Genomic DNA, 15,673 nt, shown 5'->3' on the forward strand with positions numbered 1-15,673 from the left:
CAGTGCTACCATGGTGCTTGCTGCTGTAAGGGATGAGCCTTCAAATCTCAGGGGCTTGTTCCCCTGAGAGCTTAGGGCAATGGTCCATCTAAGCACATCATGGAGAGGGTGCTCTCCTCTTTCAGCCCTGTTCTTCAACGTGCTTATCTAGGCTTTTATTTTCCTCCACATCCAGGAGAGAAAGTCTCAGATTGGATCCTAGGCAGGGGGCCAAGCCCTGAGGTGATTCACATCATTCTGTGTTATCTTCCAGTTGAACTTGGCCACATGGCCATATCGCAAGGGAGGCTAGGAAAGAAGAGGGTTGTGAGCCTGTGCTACAAAAGTAAATGCAGTCTACACTCACCCAATTCTAGTATATTCCGGTCTCTGCTATTGGCAGACTACAAGGTGACTGTGAGCCTCAGTATGGAAGAGTCCACAGTCAAGAGCTATTGGTATCTATTTAGTCTTTCACCAGGCCATACTGACCCTGTACATGCTTGTATTGCCTGTCCATTTTTACAAAGTCTGGGATGACGTGCTATGAGTTTCTGGGAACCATCTGGCGCCATTGTTCCTCATTGTTCCTTCCATGCCAACGCCATTTTGCATTCCAGAGGCCAACAAAATCCTGCACCATCACCTTGGAGCCCCCGAAGAGCGTCTTGCCCTCCATATTCTCAGGACTCAGGGGCTGGTCCCTGAGCACGTGGAGACAAGGACTTTGCACAGCACCTTCCAGCCCAATATTTCCCAGGTAAAAGGGAAGACCCATACCCACTCCTCAAATGCAGCAACGGTCAGTGATGGATTTGCTCTTGAAACATGTCTGGGTACTTTCAGATACACAAGAAACAGAAAGAAACTCAAACTAGCTTCATCCAAAAGGAATCTATGTAAAGATGTTCAGGGAGTCTTGGAAAATACTGATGACCTGAGATTCAGCGCAAACTCAAGCCAGGGTCTCCCTTTGTCTTTGTCTTTGTTTCTGTTCCTGGTTCTATTTAATCTCTCTTGCTGTTGTTACCTCTCTCTGAGTCTAAGGATTGCAGAGAGCTCCTGAGTACTCACTTCTGCCGTGTAGACCAGGGGATTGGTTGACCCAGTTGTCTGCCAATGGAGCAGTCAGCTGTAACCAGGAGAGCAACTGAGCTTGGCCTGGCACGGGGCAGACAGAGGTGCTGTGTGAGTGTAGAGAGCAAGGAAACCCTGAGCACAGTGCACACACAAGAGGTCAAAGGGCATGGTGACATGGTCAAGTCAACTCTGAGAAAATGGGGCCCAGTTTCTAGAAAAGCAAAGCAAGACACATTAAATGACATATGAATCCATGTAGAAGCTTGGTATACGCCCAGGCTGAGTCTGCAGAGGTCTGGGGTAAGGCCAAGAGTGTGGTTTTTAATGTACACCTCGAGGGTCTCTGACATAAGTAGGTAGGAACTCACAGTTTAACAAATATTAATTTTCTAGAAGCAAATATCATCAATACCTGCTATAAGACTATAGATATACTTATTCAGAAGTGTGCATGGCTCATAGGTAATTTTGTCACAGCTTGCTTTTATCCTGTGCTACATTTCAATCTCTTCTTGCTCAGATTCCTTCTTCTTTCCACTAGAAGCCTATTCATCCTCCTCCCTTTCCTCCTACCCATCAATCATAGATGGAGTCTCAAGAACTGACAGAGTAAGGAAGATTTCTCCCTGAGAAGGTACCAGCCTGCCTTTGCTTCTGCCTGCAGTCTGTGGCTTAATCTTAGGAGACGCCTGGATACTTAGTGTCCTGCGGTGTGCCTGATGTATAGTAGAGGCCTGAGCCTAGAGATTAGTTGGAAAAGAGTCAGGATCACAGTAAAATATATCCCCTTTCAAGGGTTCCAGGTAATTCATTTTGATCGCAATGCATTAGGAAGCCAAACCAGTGGTTTCCTTGGCAAACGTCTCAAAGGCCAGACTATGTCTGAAGGCAGAGTCCATACAAGATCCAAAAATAAAGTAGAGACAATAAATTGATTTGAATGGTAGGATAGTGTGTTGGGGGTTTTTTGTTGTTTTTTTTTTAAACGTATTCATAACCTATTTGGAAGAATATTCCAGTAAACAGGCAAGTGCGTACTAGTCAAAGATCAGAGCAGGGCCTCCCCAAGATGATGGCACAAGTGTCAGTCCACAACTTGCTCTTCCTTTCATGTGAGCTTCTGCTGGGGTGGTGGCATTGTCTACACAGGGAATCCCCACTTTCTGGAAGCCAGTCATCGGTTCGGCGTCTCCTCACAGAACTGTGTAGTTTTTCTTTTAGAAAGCTAGTTACCATTTCATTTCTTCTGATTCTTTTTTTTTTTAACCACTTGAGCCAAGGGTGAAATCTTCTGGGATAGAGACTGTATTGGGTACACAGTGTGACAATGGATAGAATGGGGCATGAGGGGGAAAGGAACTGATTTTAAATCAGAGAGAGGGGACAGAGAGACAGAGAGATAGAGAGACAGGGACAGAAGGAGTTGCACTAGCAGTTGGGTTAGTAATAGGAATGCCCTCAGTGGATTAATGAAGGCAATTTTAGACCGTGATACAAATGGGTGAATGTAGCTCTTGGGTGAGAGTGGAAGGTGGGTGGCCTTAATGACATTGTAGACAAGCTCGACCCAGGCTACCTCCTTTATCCATTTGTGGCCTTCCATGTGGAGTAATAAGCCAGCATGGAGGAACTGATTTTATAGCTCCATGGCAGAGGTCCCTCCTCACATGTGAGAAGCCCTGGGGTCTATGTCCAATGCCACCAAGAAAAAAGGAAAACCGTGGTTTCTCCCATGTGTGACCCCAGCCTTCTTTCTTTTGTTTATGGTTTAGGGAAAACTTCAGATGTGGGTGGACGTCTTCCCCAAGAGTTTAGGACCACCAGGCCCCCCTTTCAACATCACTCCTAGGAAAGCCAAGAGGTGAGTAAGCCTGAAGCTCTGATTCCGTGGAGCGGGATGGGGGGGTGGGGAATGAGGGGAGGGTGGGGGTGGGGATGGGGGTGGGGAGTGGAGGTGGGAGGAGGCAGGGGGTGGAGGGAGTGGGGGGAGGAGTGGGAGGGGTACTCCTCCGTCTAGGACTAGAAGAAGCATACTTTCAAAATGTGCGTTTTTCAGGTACTACCTGCGTGTGATCATCTGGAATACCAAGGACGTTATCTTAGATGAGAAGAGCATCACCGGAGAGGACATGAGCGACATCTACGTCAAAGGGTGAGGACAGGAGACGGGGCTCCCGCACGGGGGATGAAGTAGACCTCTTCTTTCCACAGTTGCCAACATTTGACGTGCCCACTGACACATCCTTGGTTACCAGAAGCTGCTATTTACAGTGCGATCTGCTTAGGGGGCACCAGAAAAGCTGAATGCCGCTGACAGGGCAGTGGAGAAAAGAGGAAGCTGTCTGATTGTGTTTATTATTATCACTGTTATAAGCAGGGGTTTTCCCAGACTCCTCAGCCACGTAATTTCATATTTCTTTATGATATTGCAGACAACTAGCATCAAAAGCCCAGTAACGCTCCCAGCCTTTACTTCCTATACCCTTTATCAACACTAGCCAATGCCTGTAAAAAAGTAAAAAACATGGACAGGCTTAAAAAAAAAAAAGAAAGAAAAATCACGCATCCCCCATCCCTGGCATCTGCTGAGTGGCGTTTGTTTCGATATGAAAAATATCAAGCTTATCATTTTTTAACTTGCATAATTCGGCTTCAGGTGGTCTGTGTGGATGCTAGTTTCTGCTGTGCTGTGATCATAGGTTCATACATGCTGAGAATGATCCTACATAGTGGCTAAGCTACCTAGCCAGACTTTGCAGCCAGACCCCCCTGTGTTAGAATCCTGGCACCTTCCCTGCTGGCTCGGGAAAGTCAGACACTCACTGTTAGTCATCTGTGCAGTGGAGATAATGACGGTGCTACTTCCTGGAGAGACCAGAAGAGTCCATTACTCCAGGCATGTGGGCCAGCACCTGGCAGCTGGTGTGCATTACACGGGTGTTAGAATTATTGCTATTCCACGTGGGCCAAGTTCTTCCTTAATATATAGAAGATAAGACGTGTTGAAATGTAACGTGTTCATCAGTGAGAACAAAGTCTCCCTCGTGATCCCCAGTGAACTTCAATCAGAACGTCGTCACAGACGTAATGACTCTCATTTACACGACTGTAAGCTTCATCAAGTTCTTCATTATTTGTCATTTCGGGGCTTCATTACCATTCCCCAAGGAAAGCTAATCCCAGCTAATTATAGCTATGCATATTTATTTGACTATTATAAGATTTTTTTTTTCAAATCAAGGGAACAAAGTCAAGCTGATGGGCTGAGAGAAAACTAATACAAGAAGAAAACTCAACCTAAAGTAACTTGTAAAGCTGCAATTACAATCTGAATACCAGAGCTGGGAGCCCAGCTCAGAGGGCTCAGAGGTAGAATGCTTACCTAGCTTGAGAAACCAGGCTTTGGTTACTTGCTTAGTTTCTCTTTTAGACAGGATTTCATATGTTCCGCGCTGTCCTCATACTCCCTGTGTAGCTAAGGGTGGCTTTGAACTTCTGATCCTCCTGCCTTTACCCCCCCTCAAGTATTGGGATTAAAAGTGCAGGCCACCATGATATTCTGCAGCTTTATGCATGCTAGGCAAGTTCTCTACCAACTGAACTACATCTTCAGCCCCTAAGAATCAGGGTTTGTTCTCCAGAACTGCAGAGAGGAGAGGGAAAGGGAGAGGGGAACAGTTTTCAAAAAGACATCTGAAAAGGTGAATGCTGTAAAAATACAGTGTGTAGTATGACGTGTTGACGTTACATATGACGTGGTACATGCTCACACACAAGCACATGCGGCTAAAGATACATGCCTAGTTAACGTATCTCAAAATCAAAATGAGAGAAGTTTCAAAAATAATAAAAAGCCAGAGACAGAGTCAGATGATGGTGAGGTTTTAGGCCTGGACCAAGAAGTAAAGTTACCAGGTTCATATCCAAGCTTACAATAAAAAATAAGCGTGGTGAGGAGGATGGAGGGGATTGTGGTGGGGAAGGAAGGGGTGGGGACAGGGGTATGGGTACGTTCCTTAGGGTCTAGCCCTTTGCCACTGTATCACAGACACCCAGCCCCCTCCATCTTCCCACTGTCTTATTTAATCAATTAACTAGCAACAGAAAATGCTCTGAGAGGAGACTGAGAATGCTTTTGTCATTAACCATAGGACTTAATGTAAGCACATGGCGTTATCTTAGTCTTCTGAGGAGATCATCAGTCTAAAACTTTGAATTCGACCAGCCGGAGGGGTGGGTGAGGGGGGGCGCAGGGGGTGTAATACTTCCTTCTGTTGATTACTGACCATGTGACCTGCTGTGAGTCTCATATCAGCTCTGAAGCTCCATTCCCCTATCTGTAAGATGGAAATAGCTGTAGGGCTCTTGGGAGAGATGAAATGGCACTAAGTTCATAGGTAAAAATTGTAAGCCTGAGTTGAGGATTGGCTTCCTTGAGTGACAGTCTCGAACTCTGTCTTCCCACTGACTTAATCACCACCAGCAGAGAGGACAGGTAGGACCAGAGTCCAAAAGCTTCCCTGTGGGTCTAGGAATCCTTTTCAAAGTTCCCCCAAGTGATTCAAGCAGCACTACCCCTCCCTCTGCCCAGTGAAAAGTATCAATTCTTTTTTTTTCTTTTGTTTTGTTCTATTTTGCAACCTTGTTTTCAAGACAAGGTTTCTCTGAGTAGCTTTCTCTGGCTATCCTCGAACTCACGTTGTAGACCAGTGTGGCTCGACTCAGAAATCCACCTGCCTGTCTCCCAAATGCTGTAATTAAAGGTGTGTGTACCACCATGTCGGGCTGAAAAGTGAATTCTTAGTTTTAAACCAAAGGCAGGCAGATGCGACGGCAGCTTCCTTCCGCACACCATTCATTCCATCAACAGTTTGTCTTATATCCACTCCGGGCCAGGCACAGGCCAAAGAAAAGGTTTCCAACGATGTAAGTTAAGATGCTTTTGCTGAGAGGAATATCCTCAGCTAGGCAGCTGGAAATAACAGCTTGCCTCTTCCTCGCCCGTCTCAGCCCGTCTCATTAATGAGATCACGGGGACTTTCAAGAATAATAAAAAAGGAAGCTGCGAGATTACTTGCTGGGTGCCTCTTTTTGTTTGCTTAAGTAAAATATGTGGAGGGAAACGATAAAATTTGGAGCTAACTTGCATTCGTTGAGCCTACCAGCCCCGATGACAGATGCTAATGAGTCATCGTTTCGAAGCCCAAAATCATAGCCAGCAAGCGGCAGCTTACCCCAAAATAGAAGCTACGTTGTTGATGATATTTTCCAGAAAATTTCACCTTAGCCCGGCTAACTACAGTCTAAAGGGTTTCCTGCTTTGGTTTTAAAGGAATTCTGTTTTATTTGGCTGTAAGCTGGATTGGATGCAACCACAAGCCTCCCTTCCATAAATCACCCCCACCTTGTGGGTCACTGGATCCTGCCCAGAGAAAACGCATCACTTTTGCTCTTCCCAACCCCCGCCCCCCTTAATCATCCACTGCAGTTTTGCCGATAGATCCCTTGTCAATCACAGCGAACCCGGTCTGTTTGCCTCTGCTTTTCAGCTGGATTTCCGGCAGCGAAGAAAACAAACAGAAAACAGATGTCCACTACAGGTCCTTGGATGGCGAAGGCAATTTTAACTGGAGATTTGTTTTCCCATTTGACTACCTCCCTGCTGAGCAGCTCTGTATAGTCGCTAAAAAAGTAAGCCCTGAAAGATGTGGGCGGGGTTGTGGACATTTCAGGTCTGCTCCGACTCAGAAAGTCAGAACAGGTCAGGGTTGCTGGGGACCTGGGAGGTCACCGACTCCGGCTCCCTCTTGGTACAGACAGGGAATCTGAGACCCACAGAGGGTAAAGCCTTGCCCATGGTCACATAGCTATGACAGGTATTTATTGGCGTATTTAGGGCTATGAGGAATGCAGCTTCCTTTCTGCTAAGCTATTGGTGTCAAGATGAGAGACATTGCAGAACAAAGGCTTTTGTATCACTGTACACACGTGTTCTTTACGGCATGAATAGATGGCTCTTCTCTGTCCTAGGCCAAACACAAGGCAAACATGAGGGGTGAAGTGAGCCTTTCTGCCTCCCTTGTTAAGCCTCAGCATCTGTGTTCCCTCCCTCAGAAACACTTCTAGGAGAATTGAGGGCCCCAGTGGACTTAATTAGAAAGACGTTCAGTTACAGAACTTAGACCAAAAATGTGATTTATTGGTTCCCATTCCTAGCAAGTCCAAGGTTGGCTCATTGTAAGGATGTCTGGAGCCCGTGCAGAAGCAATGTCTTTGGAAGCTAGCTACACATACTCCTCCCTCTGCTCTCCGTCCTCCATGGACCTCACTTCTGGGCAGGCTCTTCTCTAGGGGAGGAAACAGGGTAGTCAGCATCCCAGCCTATCACCTGTATTCCCTCAGCATAGTAGAAGGGAGACAGGATGCAGCAGCGAGCGTTCTAGAACTGGGCCTCAGGGTCTCTGCCTATCTAGAGACCAAGCACTGCTGTCCATGAGGACGGGGCGGGGTTGTGGACATTTCAGGTCTGCTCCGACTCAGAAAGTCAGAACAGGTCAGGGTTGCTGGGGATCTGGGAGGTCACCGACTCCGGCTCCCTCTTGGTACAGACAGGGAATCTGAGACCCACAGAGGGTAAAGCCTTGCCCATGGTCACATAGCTATGACAGGCCTTACCCAGGCCAGGCACTGGGATGAGAGATAGAGTCAGTCTTTGTCTAGACTCTCCCACCCCTAGCCCCAGCCCCGCCCAGACTGTACCAACCGGGAAAGAAAGCCTGGGGCCTGCGACCTTGGTAGACAATCCTATGACCCCAATAGGTATCCTGTCCCATCCCTGCCTTCCATACCCTAACAGTCATCCCTATTCCATCCACTCACACCGGCTTCCTACACCCTACAAAAATGTACTCGCCCTGCGTCCCAATTGCCCTCTGCTATTCGACCTTTTTATGGTTGCTATAGTAAGCACTTTGCCTGTGAAGGGTGGAATGGAGTCTAGGGGCGGGGAGGACTTTGCAGAGGTTTAGAGGCTCAAAATGCTGTCCGGTTGTGCATCCTATCAGACGTGAAGCAGAGCAGGACAGAGGTGGGACATCTGGGGTCAAGTAAGACCTGAAAGATGGTTCCTTTTCCTGATTACTCAGATCTAAGGTTAAACCTCTACTCATTCCCTCAGTGGTGCTTAGAGCATGACCCCACAATAGGACAGCCAGGCAAGGACTAGCTGTGTGTGCTTTCCTGAGCCCTGGGAACTCCCAGAAAGAGAACCTTCCAAGAATATGGAAAGTAAGAGCAGAGCCAACCCCATGATCTTTAGAATTCCCAAACCTGGAACTGGTAGAGTTCCTGGTCTGCCCAGGCCACAGGCACTTAGGGATAACGGGCTGTGAAGGTATATTCTTAACTACTTTCTGGGCTGAAGCAGGGACTAGAGGTGGGAACTTGGTCCTCCATGTATCTACCTCCAATGTGAAGGATCAGAGACAGGGTCTTAGGTGGCCACAAGACTGTAAAAGCTCATGGTATTTTTTTTAAAGCCTAAAAAAAGGGGGGGGGGCGGGACATTTTAGAATCTGTAATGAAGCAAGAGTAGATCTGAGCCACAGAGTCTGTCAATCAAACCTTGGAGAATGGGGTGGGTATTTGCTCGAGAGGGATACAGACCCAGAGATGGCACTGTGGGTTGGCCTAGCTTTAGGGGAGTCACGGTGGTCTCCAGGGGAAACATTAAGCCCCACCCCCATAGGGGTGGCAGCCGGAAGGAAGTCACACTGATAGGAATGTGGTGAGAAACCTGGTGTTTGGGGACTGCCTGGGACATCCTTTTTGTCACACAGTTGGTGGCCTTGAGACTTCCTGGGGAGCCAGATGGCCTTCCAAATACACGTGGAGATGGGGAACAGACTGTCCCACAGGGTGTGAAGGCAGAGGCCTGGGTCTTACTGCTGTGTCTACGGCTAAAAGTAAGGGTCTGACCGTGATCATATGACCTATTCATGTCTATTCTCACTTTAGGAGCATTTCTGGAGTATTGATCAAACAGAATTTCGAGTCCCCCCTCGGCTGATCATTCAGATATGGGACAATGACAAGTTTTCCCTGGATGACTACTTGGGTATCGCTTACCTTCCCATCACCCCTCTAACACTGCCCTCGGAGTTAATGGCTGAAACCAATTACAATTTGGAAACAGTTCCCTAACACCTGTAATGGGGGAGGCAGGGGATGTGCCCCTTGATTGGGTATCCTCCAAGCTGTGTGGTCTGCTTGTGAATGTCACCCCTTTTCATGGGGCCCTGTTCACTCTTAAGGCCTCCTTAATAAGCTAGGAAGGCAAGTTTTTTGGCTTGCCTAGCATGTAAAAAGCTATGGGGTCAATCCTCAGGACTTCACAAACAGGGAATGGTGCTACGTGCGGGCCTATAACCCCAGCACCTGGGAGGTGAAGACAGGAGGCCAAGGAACTCAAGGCTATCTTTGGCCAGCCTGGTCCCAGAGAGATCGCCACAGCTCTGCCTGTATTTCCAAGCAACCTGCTCTTGCTCCCTTCTTGGTGCTTTGGAACTATTCTCACCAACCTTCTCGCTCTCACCAGTTACTAAGGTCACCTACTCCTCTTCGTCAGCTCCCTCCTCACTGTTCTTTTCCCCTCAGCCCACCCTCCTCTGGCCCTACCTAACCCCTCCCCTTCTTGGCTTGCTCTCTCTCCCTTCCACGTCTCAAATCCAATCTTTCTTGGGAAGTCTCTTGGCAATTCTGCAGCCCTTGGACCCCAGTGAGGCACACACTGCACTTGAGCTGGAGGTAAAGTTCAACTTTCACTCACTACCAAACTTTTAAACCAGGGAAAATAAGCTGGCCTCTTGAAGCCCTTCCCAGAGGCCTATATGAAACTATTCAGGAGCTGGAGACTGAAGGCCTCCCTAAGCCACAACAGAAAGTGTGTCTCTCCAGACACTCTGATCCTGGCTGGGATTTCTCATTTCCTGGTGGGGATTTTCTGTTGAGTTATGTTCTTTAAAGGTCCTGTTTCTGGGGTCACTCCAGGAGGGAGCTGAACCAGAAGAGTCCTGAGGCGCATCCCATGTTTCAAGCACCTAATTGTCCTTCGCCAAAGGCAATGACCTCCGTTCAGGGTAGCTCAAAAAATCACAACTAGTGCCTCTCAAATACAAAGGTCCTGAGTTTAGTGGAAATTTTTGGGTGTAGATGCTTAATAGCTTGGGATTTATAGCAGAACTGTTTCTGCTCATGTCTTTGAGAAAGGAAGCATGGAATCCTCTGTGAGACACTGAACAATGGATGGCTAGTTCTTCTGTCATCTCCCATTCTATCTGGGAAGAACTTAAACATCTAGCATGATCCCTTTTGCTAACTCACCCATCACCTGTTCAAAATCACTGTCTGTTTCCCCTGGACAAGAACATTCTGTTCACCTAGGAATAGTGGCTGAACCACTTGAAGCTTATCTGGACCTCATGTTGTGTGTTCTTGGCCAGGTTTTCTGGAACTCGACTTGCATCATGCGATCATCCCAGCCAAGTCATCAGAGAAATGCAGTTTGGACATGATTCCAGACCTCAAAGCTATGGACCCTCTTAAGGCTAAGACTGCCTCACTCTTTGAACAGAAGTCCATGAAAGGATGGTGGCCGTGCTACGCAGACAAAGATGGCGCCCGTGTGATGGCCGTATGAGTATTTCCTAGTTGGGAATCATTTTTGTTCTTTATGGGTAGATTTACTCCTAAAAAGATGAGACAGTGATAGAGATAGAAGACATCATGGGCGTGTGCTTGAAGTTGGGGACAGGCATGGATGGGAATGGTCAAAATCCAGGAACCAAGGGGTGGCATTTGTATTTCCTGAAGGTTCCTTTACAAGGAAGCTCCTCTGTGCTGAGCATTTACAGTAAGAATCAGCACCCCCAGGGTGAGATTTTCACACCTTAAAGAGAAGGGACACATTTGACAAGCATCTTGGAGAATTCACAATAAGCTTTGCAAAGAAACAGCAAGACACATCACCATGTTACTAATATTACCTTGTACAGTACAGATTGTTACTAGCTAATATTTGGGAGCCAGGTAACAGGTTAACTTTTACGTGTGTGATCTCGTTTCTACAATAGCTTACCAGTCCACATTAATTGCACATTAGTAGAGTATATCGCATATTTGGTATATCGCATATTTGTTTGGTAGTTGCCCATTAGTGTGGTATACTATGTACTGATCACTTGAGAGCATAGGCTCATGTCTGGCTAATTCATCCCTGGAAGTTCTTCAGGAAACTGTTGATGGTGAGCTGTCACCATAGAGTTTAGTTTTCTCCTTATTGGATTCTGCCAACAGGCCTGTGAAGTAGAGTGAACCCTTATTTTGTGGATTCAAGCAAACTTGAGAGATGAAGCCCCTTGCAGGGTCAGGCATCCAGTTTCACCTGGTGTAGAAGCAGAGGCGCTGCCTGGGTCCCTCCAAGTTACTGGGGGGCTTAGAAGGCTTTTCTAGGATGTCAACTACAACTTAGTGAAGGCTAGGTATAAAAGTTGGAATGTTGCCTGGTGTACTGATACACACCTTTAATCGCTGCGAATTCGAGGCCAGCCTGGTCTACACAGTGAATTCCAGGCCAGAACTATATAGTAAGACCTTGTCTCAACATTTAAAAAGGTGAGAGTGTTAGACCTTTTTTGACCTTTGAGATCTCTTCTGCATCTTCTGCAGATTGAGACAACAGCCAATTTCTGAAGTAGCAGGAGTGCTCATTCCACGGGTTATGCACACAGAGCACCTCTCCGCGAGGATGCACCACACAGGGACCTGTCAGCAGAGGAGCAGCCTCCGACTGCTCACTGACACTGCTAAGATGCCTTGAGCTCCTCCTACTAAGCACAAGCTGGGCTGCACACTGTAGGGCTGCGGGATGAGCAAGAAGAAACAGGGCCCCGTCTCCCGGAGCCTTCAGAAATGTCCGATGTTGTTCTTAGCAGGAAAGTTACAAAGGAAGTGAGAAGGAAGGCAGGGAGATGGATGTGCGAGTGGGAGGCCGCGGGGATGCTGAAGAAGGGAGCGGAGCGCGGGGGCGGGTGGGGGGGGGGAAGCAATTTGTCCTCTCGGTTTCCCACATGGAGTCGGTTTAGAAACACATGGGAGGGGAAATGTGAAGAAATCTCGGGAGGAAAATTGGAGGCAATCTAAGGATTATTTTACAAGAATAAAAATCGTGGCTCGGGGAATAGTCCTCGGGTTGAAGTAAAAATATTTGTGAAACGTGATGTCATGTGTTTAAGCTGTTCTGCTTTACTGAAGGGAAAAGTGGAGATGACACTGGAGGTCCTCAACGAGAGGGAGGCCGACGAGAGGCCAGCGGGGAAAGGGCGGAGTGAACCCAACATGAACCCCAAGCTTGACCCGCCAAAGTGAGAGGCCTCCTTTGTTCCCTGTGTTGTCTGCTCCCCAAACACCTGCAGTCCGAAAACCCCCTTTCGATTGGTTTAATGGGCTGGATTATTGGCCTTCTAATTTTATTCTTCATGGTGGGCTGTGGGGGATGGAGGGGTAGGGGGTTGTGGTCTCATTTTAACTACTCTCCTTCCCCATTAAACCAGAGTTTGGCATCCTTGGCATCTTGAAAACTGGTGTGGGGATCTAAGCTACCCCCCACCCCCAGCCAACTACAGCTAACAAAAGAGGCTTAGCTTAGACAGGAAGGTGCTGGGCACATTAGAAAGGAGAGGCTGAAATTGGTGGCTGAATTGTATCATGTCCCAAATTGATTAATCCACTATCCCTGAACTGCCACACGCTGGTAGATAGTCCTTCTTGAGTTAAGGAGAGAAACTATTCCTTGCGTTGCAGCCGACCGGAAACCTCCTTCCTCTGGTTCACGAACCCTTGCAAGACCATGCGCTTCATCGTGTGGCGCCGGTTCAAGTGGGTGATCCTTGGCCTGCTTCTGCTGCTCATCCTGCTGCTCTTCGTGGCTGTGCTCCTGTACTCACTGCCGGTACGAACCCTGGGCCTTGGCTTCTGCAGCCCCGTGGCTCCGTATCTGCTAGGCAGCGATCCTGTCACTACCCTTCTGCTTTTGAAAGGTTTAATACAGTGTCCGGTGGTTGAAGTTACATCCTTAGGTTTTAACGAGTTATTAACAGCTATTATGTTAAAAATGAAACAAAACAAACAAAAAAAACCCACCACCACCAGAAAAAAAAAAAAAAAAAAAAAAAAAAACAAAAAAACACTGGCTTGTTTGTCTAGATCTGGGCAGTGTTTCCAGATGACTTAATGCTTGTGTGTGTGTGTGTGTGTGTGTGTGTGTGTGTGTGTGTGTGTGTGTGTGTGTGTGTGTGTGGTGGGGGGCAGTACATATGTATGCATCTGTGGTTGCACTCACTGAGACCCTCTTGTCTCCTGCTGTCTCTGCACCGGAGCCACCATGCCCTGGTATTATGTGGGTGCTAGGGATCTGAACCCTGATCCTTGTGCTTGTACAATAAACCCTTTACCCAGAAAGCCATCTCCCCAGGTTCCTGCTTTCTTGATCCAAACAGCCCTGTACTCAGAGTTCTGATCTAGACACTGGGGGTCCCCAAGGCTTCAACAAACCTTACACTCCACCCCAAAGAGTTACTGCTTTGCCTCTCTGGGCACTTTTGACCAATTTTGCTTTTCAAAATCTTATTCTTTATGGTCTATATTACAAAAAAACAAAAACAAAAACAAAAAAAAAAAACAAAAAATATCACAATAATTTCTCTCAGATACCTTAGTTGCAAACAAGAATCCAAATTGAAGATTTGGCTGTGTGCATAGATGCTGTACTTTTTTTTTTAAGAAATAACTTATTTTATGTATGTGAGTACACTGTAGCTGTCTTCAGACATATCAGAAGAGGACATCGATTCCATTACAGATGTTTGCACGCCACTATGTGGTTGCTGGGAATTGAACTCAGGACCTTTGGAAGAACAGCCAGTGCTCTTAACTGCTGAGCCATCTCTCCAACCCTGGTGCTGTACTTTGATTTCCCCATTCAGGGAATTCATGGAACATCTAATTTAATACAGAATTGAGAAGAGACAGCCCAAGGGAAGGCAGATTAATACATACTGGCCGTGTGGGCAGGAAGGTCTTAGAGAGCTAGGAACGGCTGACTATAGTAGCCCATTGTTAAGAACATTTTCACAGAGGAAGCACCTACATGAAGTTTAGTCACTGGAGGCGAGATGATCCAGGCAGGGGAAGCCATGAGCAGTGGCAAAGTTCATGACCCTGGTCGCAGCAGCAGCATGCATCCCAAAACTTTTTCCCCAACTCACTTCCATTATCCTATTGACCCTATACATTCTGAGTTTGGAGGCATGATCATAGAGCCACGGTAGCATCTGACGCATGTCTTCTATTTTTCTCCTGTGTGATATTTTCAAAATTAACATTGATTATATACATGCACAATATTTTCTAATTTTATTAACTATTAAAAAACTCCATATAGTTCTTTCTTCACAACTCACATTCTACCCATGTGAACCACTGTCTCTCATTTGAGAACATGACATCGCCCAGAGGATGTTTTTCAGTGTTTAGAGACACCTGGAGCTCTGTGGGCACTCAGGCGGAGGCCAGGAGTGACTTTGACTGTCTAGTGGTTCACAGGCTAGCCCAGCCATGCTAAATGACCACATGGCCAACTGAGAAGCCATATCCATGTATTGACACTGTTTCTGTTTTCCTTTCAGAACTATTTATCAATGAAGATCGTGAGGCCAAATGCTTAATGAAAGTAAAGCCTTCAGTTTCCCAGCAGTGAAGAACCCCTGCCTCACACACTTATATGTGACATCAAGTTCAAGATTGTCTCAGGCAGCTTCGCCAAGGCACACCAACTCCTAGACGGGCTGAATCCCAGAAAGCCAGACAACAGGGGATATTTTTATCATATCATCTTTTGAAGTATTTTTTTAAAAAAACCTTTATTTTCTAAACTTTAAGCATATTTTTAGAGTCTTTCTAAGGTGGCTGGTTCCATTTAAGAATCTTTTAATGTGCTCTGCATTCTATGACTCAAGTTTGGGCAGTGAATGAAATGACTTTGAAATGTCTTGTATCTTAATGTCATATATCCTATTTGCAATCAAGAGGAAAGACTGAATTAAAAAGATAGGGCGCATAACTAGAGTAGTTCTTACTGGTGCCAGCAACCAGGGTTGTGGTATTTTGTATGGAAAAAATGTCATGAGGTTCTTTGCAACTTGAGTGTAAATAAAACTATCTCACTTGTACACCCAGCCGTTTGTCCTCTATTCTGAGTAAGCTGGGAGGGAGGCAGGCTCCATTTCTCTGGTCCTAGTGGGCAGAATGCTACTGCATTCCAGTTAACCACAAGCCCTACACAAGCACGCTGCCAACCTGAGCCCGTGGGTCCAGTAATAAAGCTAACACCTATGAATAGCGTCGTAACAGCCGACTGCTTTTTACATCTTCGTGTGTGTTACTCAGTGAATCTGCAATACATCCCATAACTTTAGGCCCACAATACTATTAGTCCTATTTTATAGAAGAAGAAATTGAGGGTCAAAGGAGTTGAGTAGCTTTTCCAAGGCCACACAAC

At 46.7% G+C, this 15,673-nt stretch overlaps 1 protein-coding gene across 5 annotated transcripts in view; it reads left to right on the forward strand.

Moving 5' to 3' along the window:
- Positions 1-15,344, forward strand: part of Myof (myoferlin) — a 152,177-nt gene extending 136,833 nt beyond the window's left edge. For all 5 annotated transcript variants that reach the window (XM_052186522.1, XM_052186543.1, XM_052186565.1 and 2 more), the window contains 9 exons: positions 600-739; positions 2,832-2,920; positions 3,116-3,211; positions 6,609-6,750; positions 9,076-9,175; positions 10,560-10,750; positions 12,370-12,479; positions 12,919-13,066; positions 14,802-15,344. In XM_052186522.1, coding sequence (XP_052042482.1) covers positions 600-739; positions 2,832-2,920; positions 3,116-3,211; positions 6,609-6,750; positions 9,076-9,175; positions 10,560-10,750; positions 12,370-12,479; positions 12,919-13,066; positions 14,802-14,840 — 1,055 coding nt within the window. In that variant the 3' untranslated portion in view covers positions 14,841-15,344. The remainder of the gene's footprint in view (positions 1-599; positions 740-2,831; positions 2,921-3,115; positions 3,212-6,608; positions 6,751-9,075; positions 9,176-10,559; positions 10,751-12,369; positions 12,480-12,918; positions 13,067-14,801) is intronic.
- Positions 15,345-15,673: the final 329 nt, after the last annotated feature.

This window comes from Apodemus sylvaticus, chromosome 1, assembly GCF_947179515.1.
Source record: "Apodemus sylvaticus chromosome 1, mApoSyl1.1, whole genome shotgun sequence".
NCBI classification, from domain to species: Eukaryota; Metazoa; Chordata; class Mammalia; order Rodentia; family Muridae; genus Apodemus; species Apodemus sylvaticus.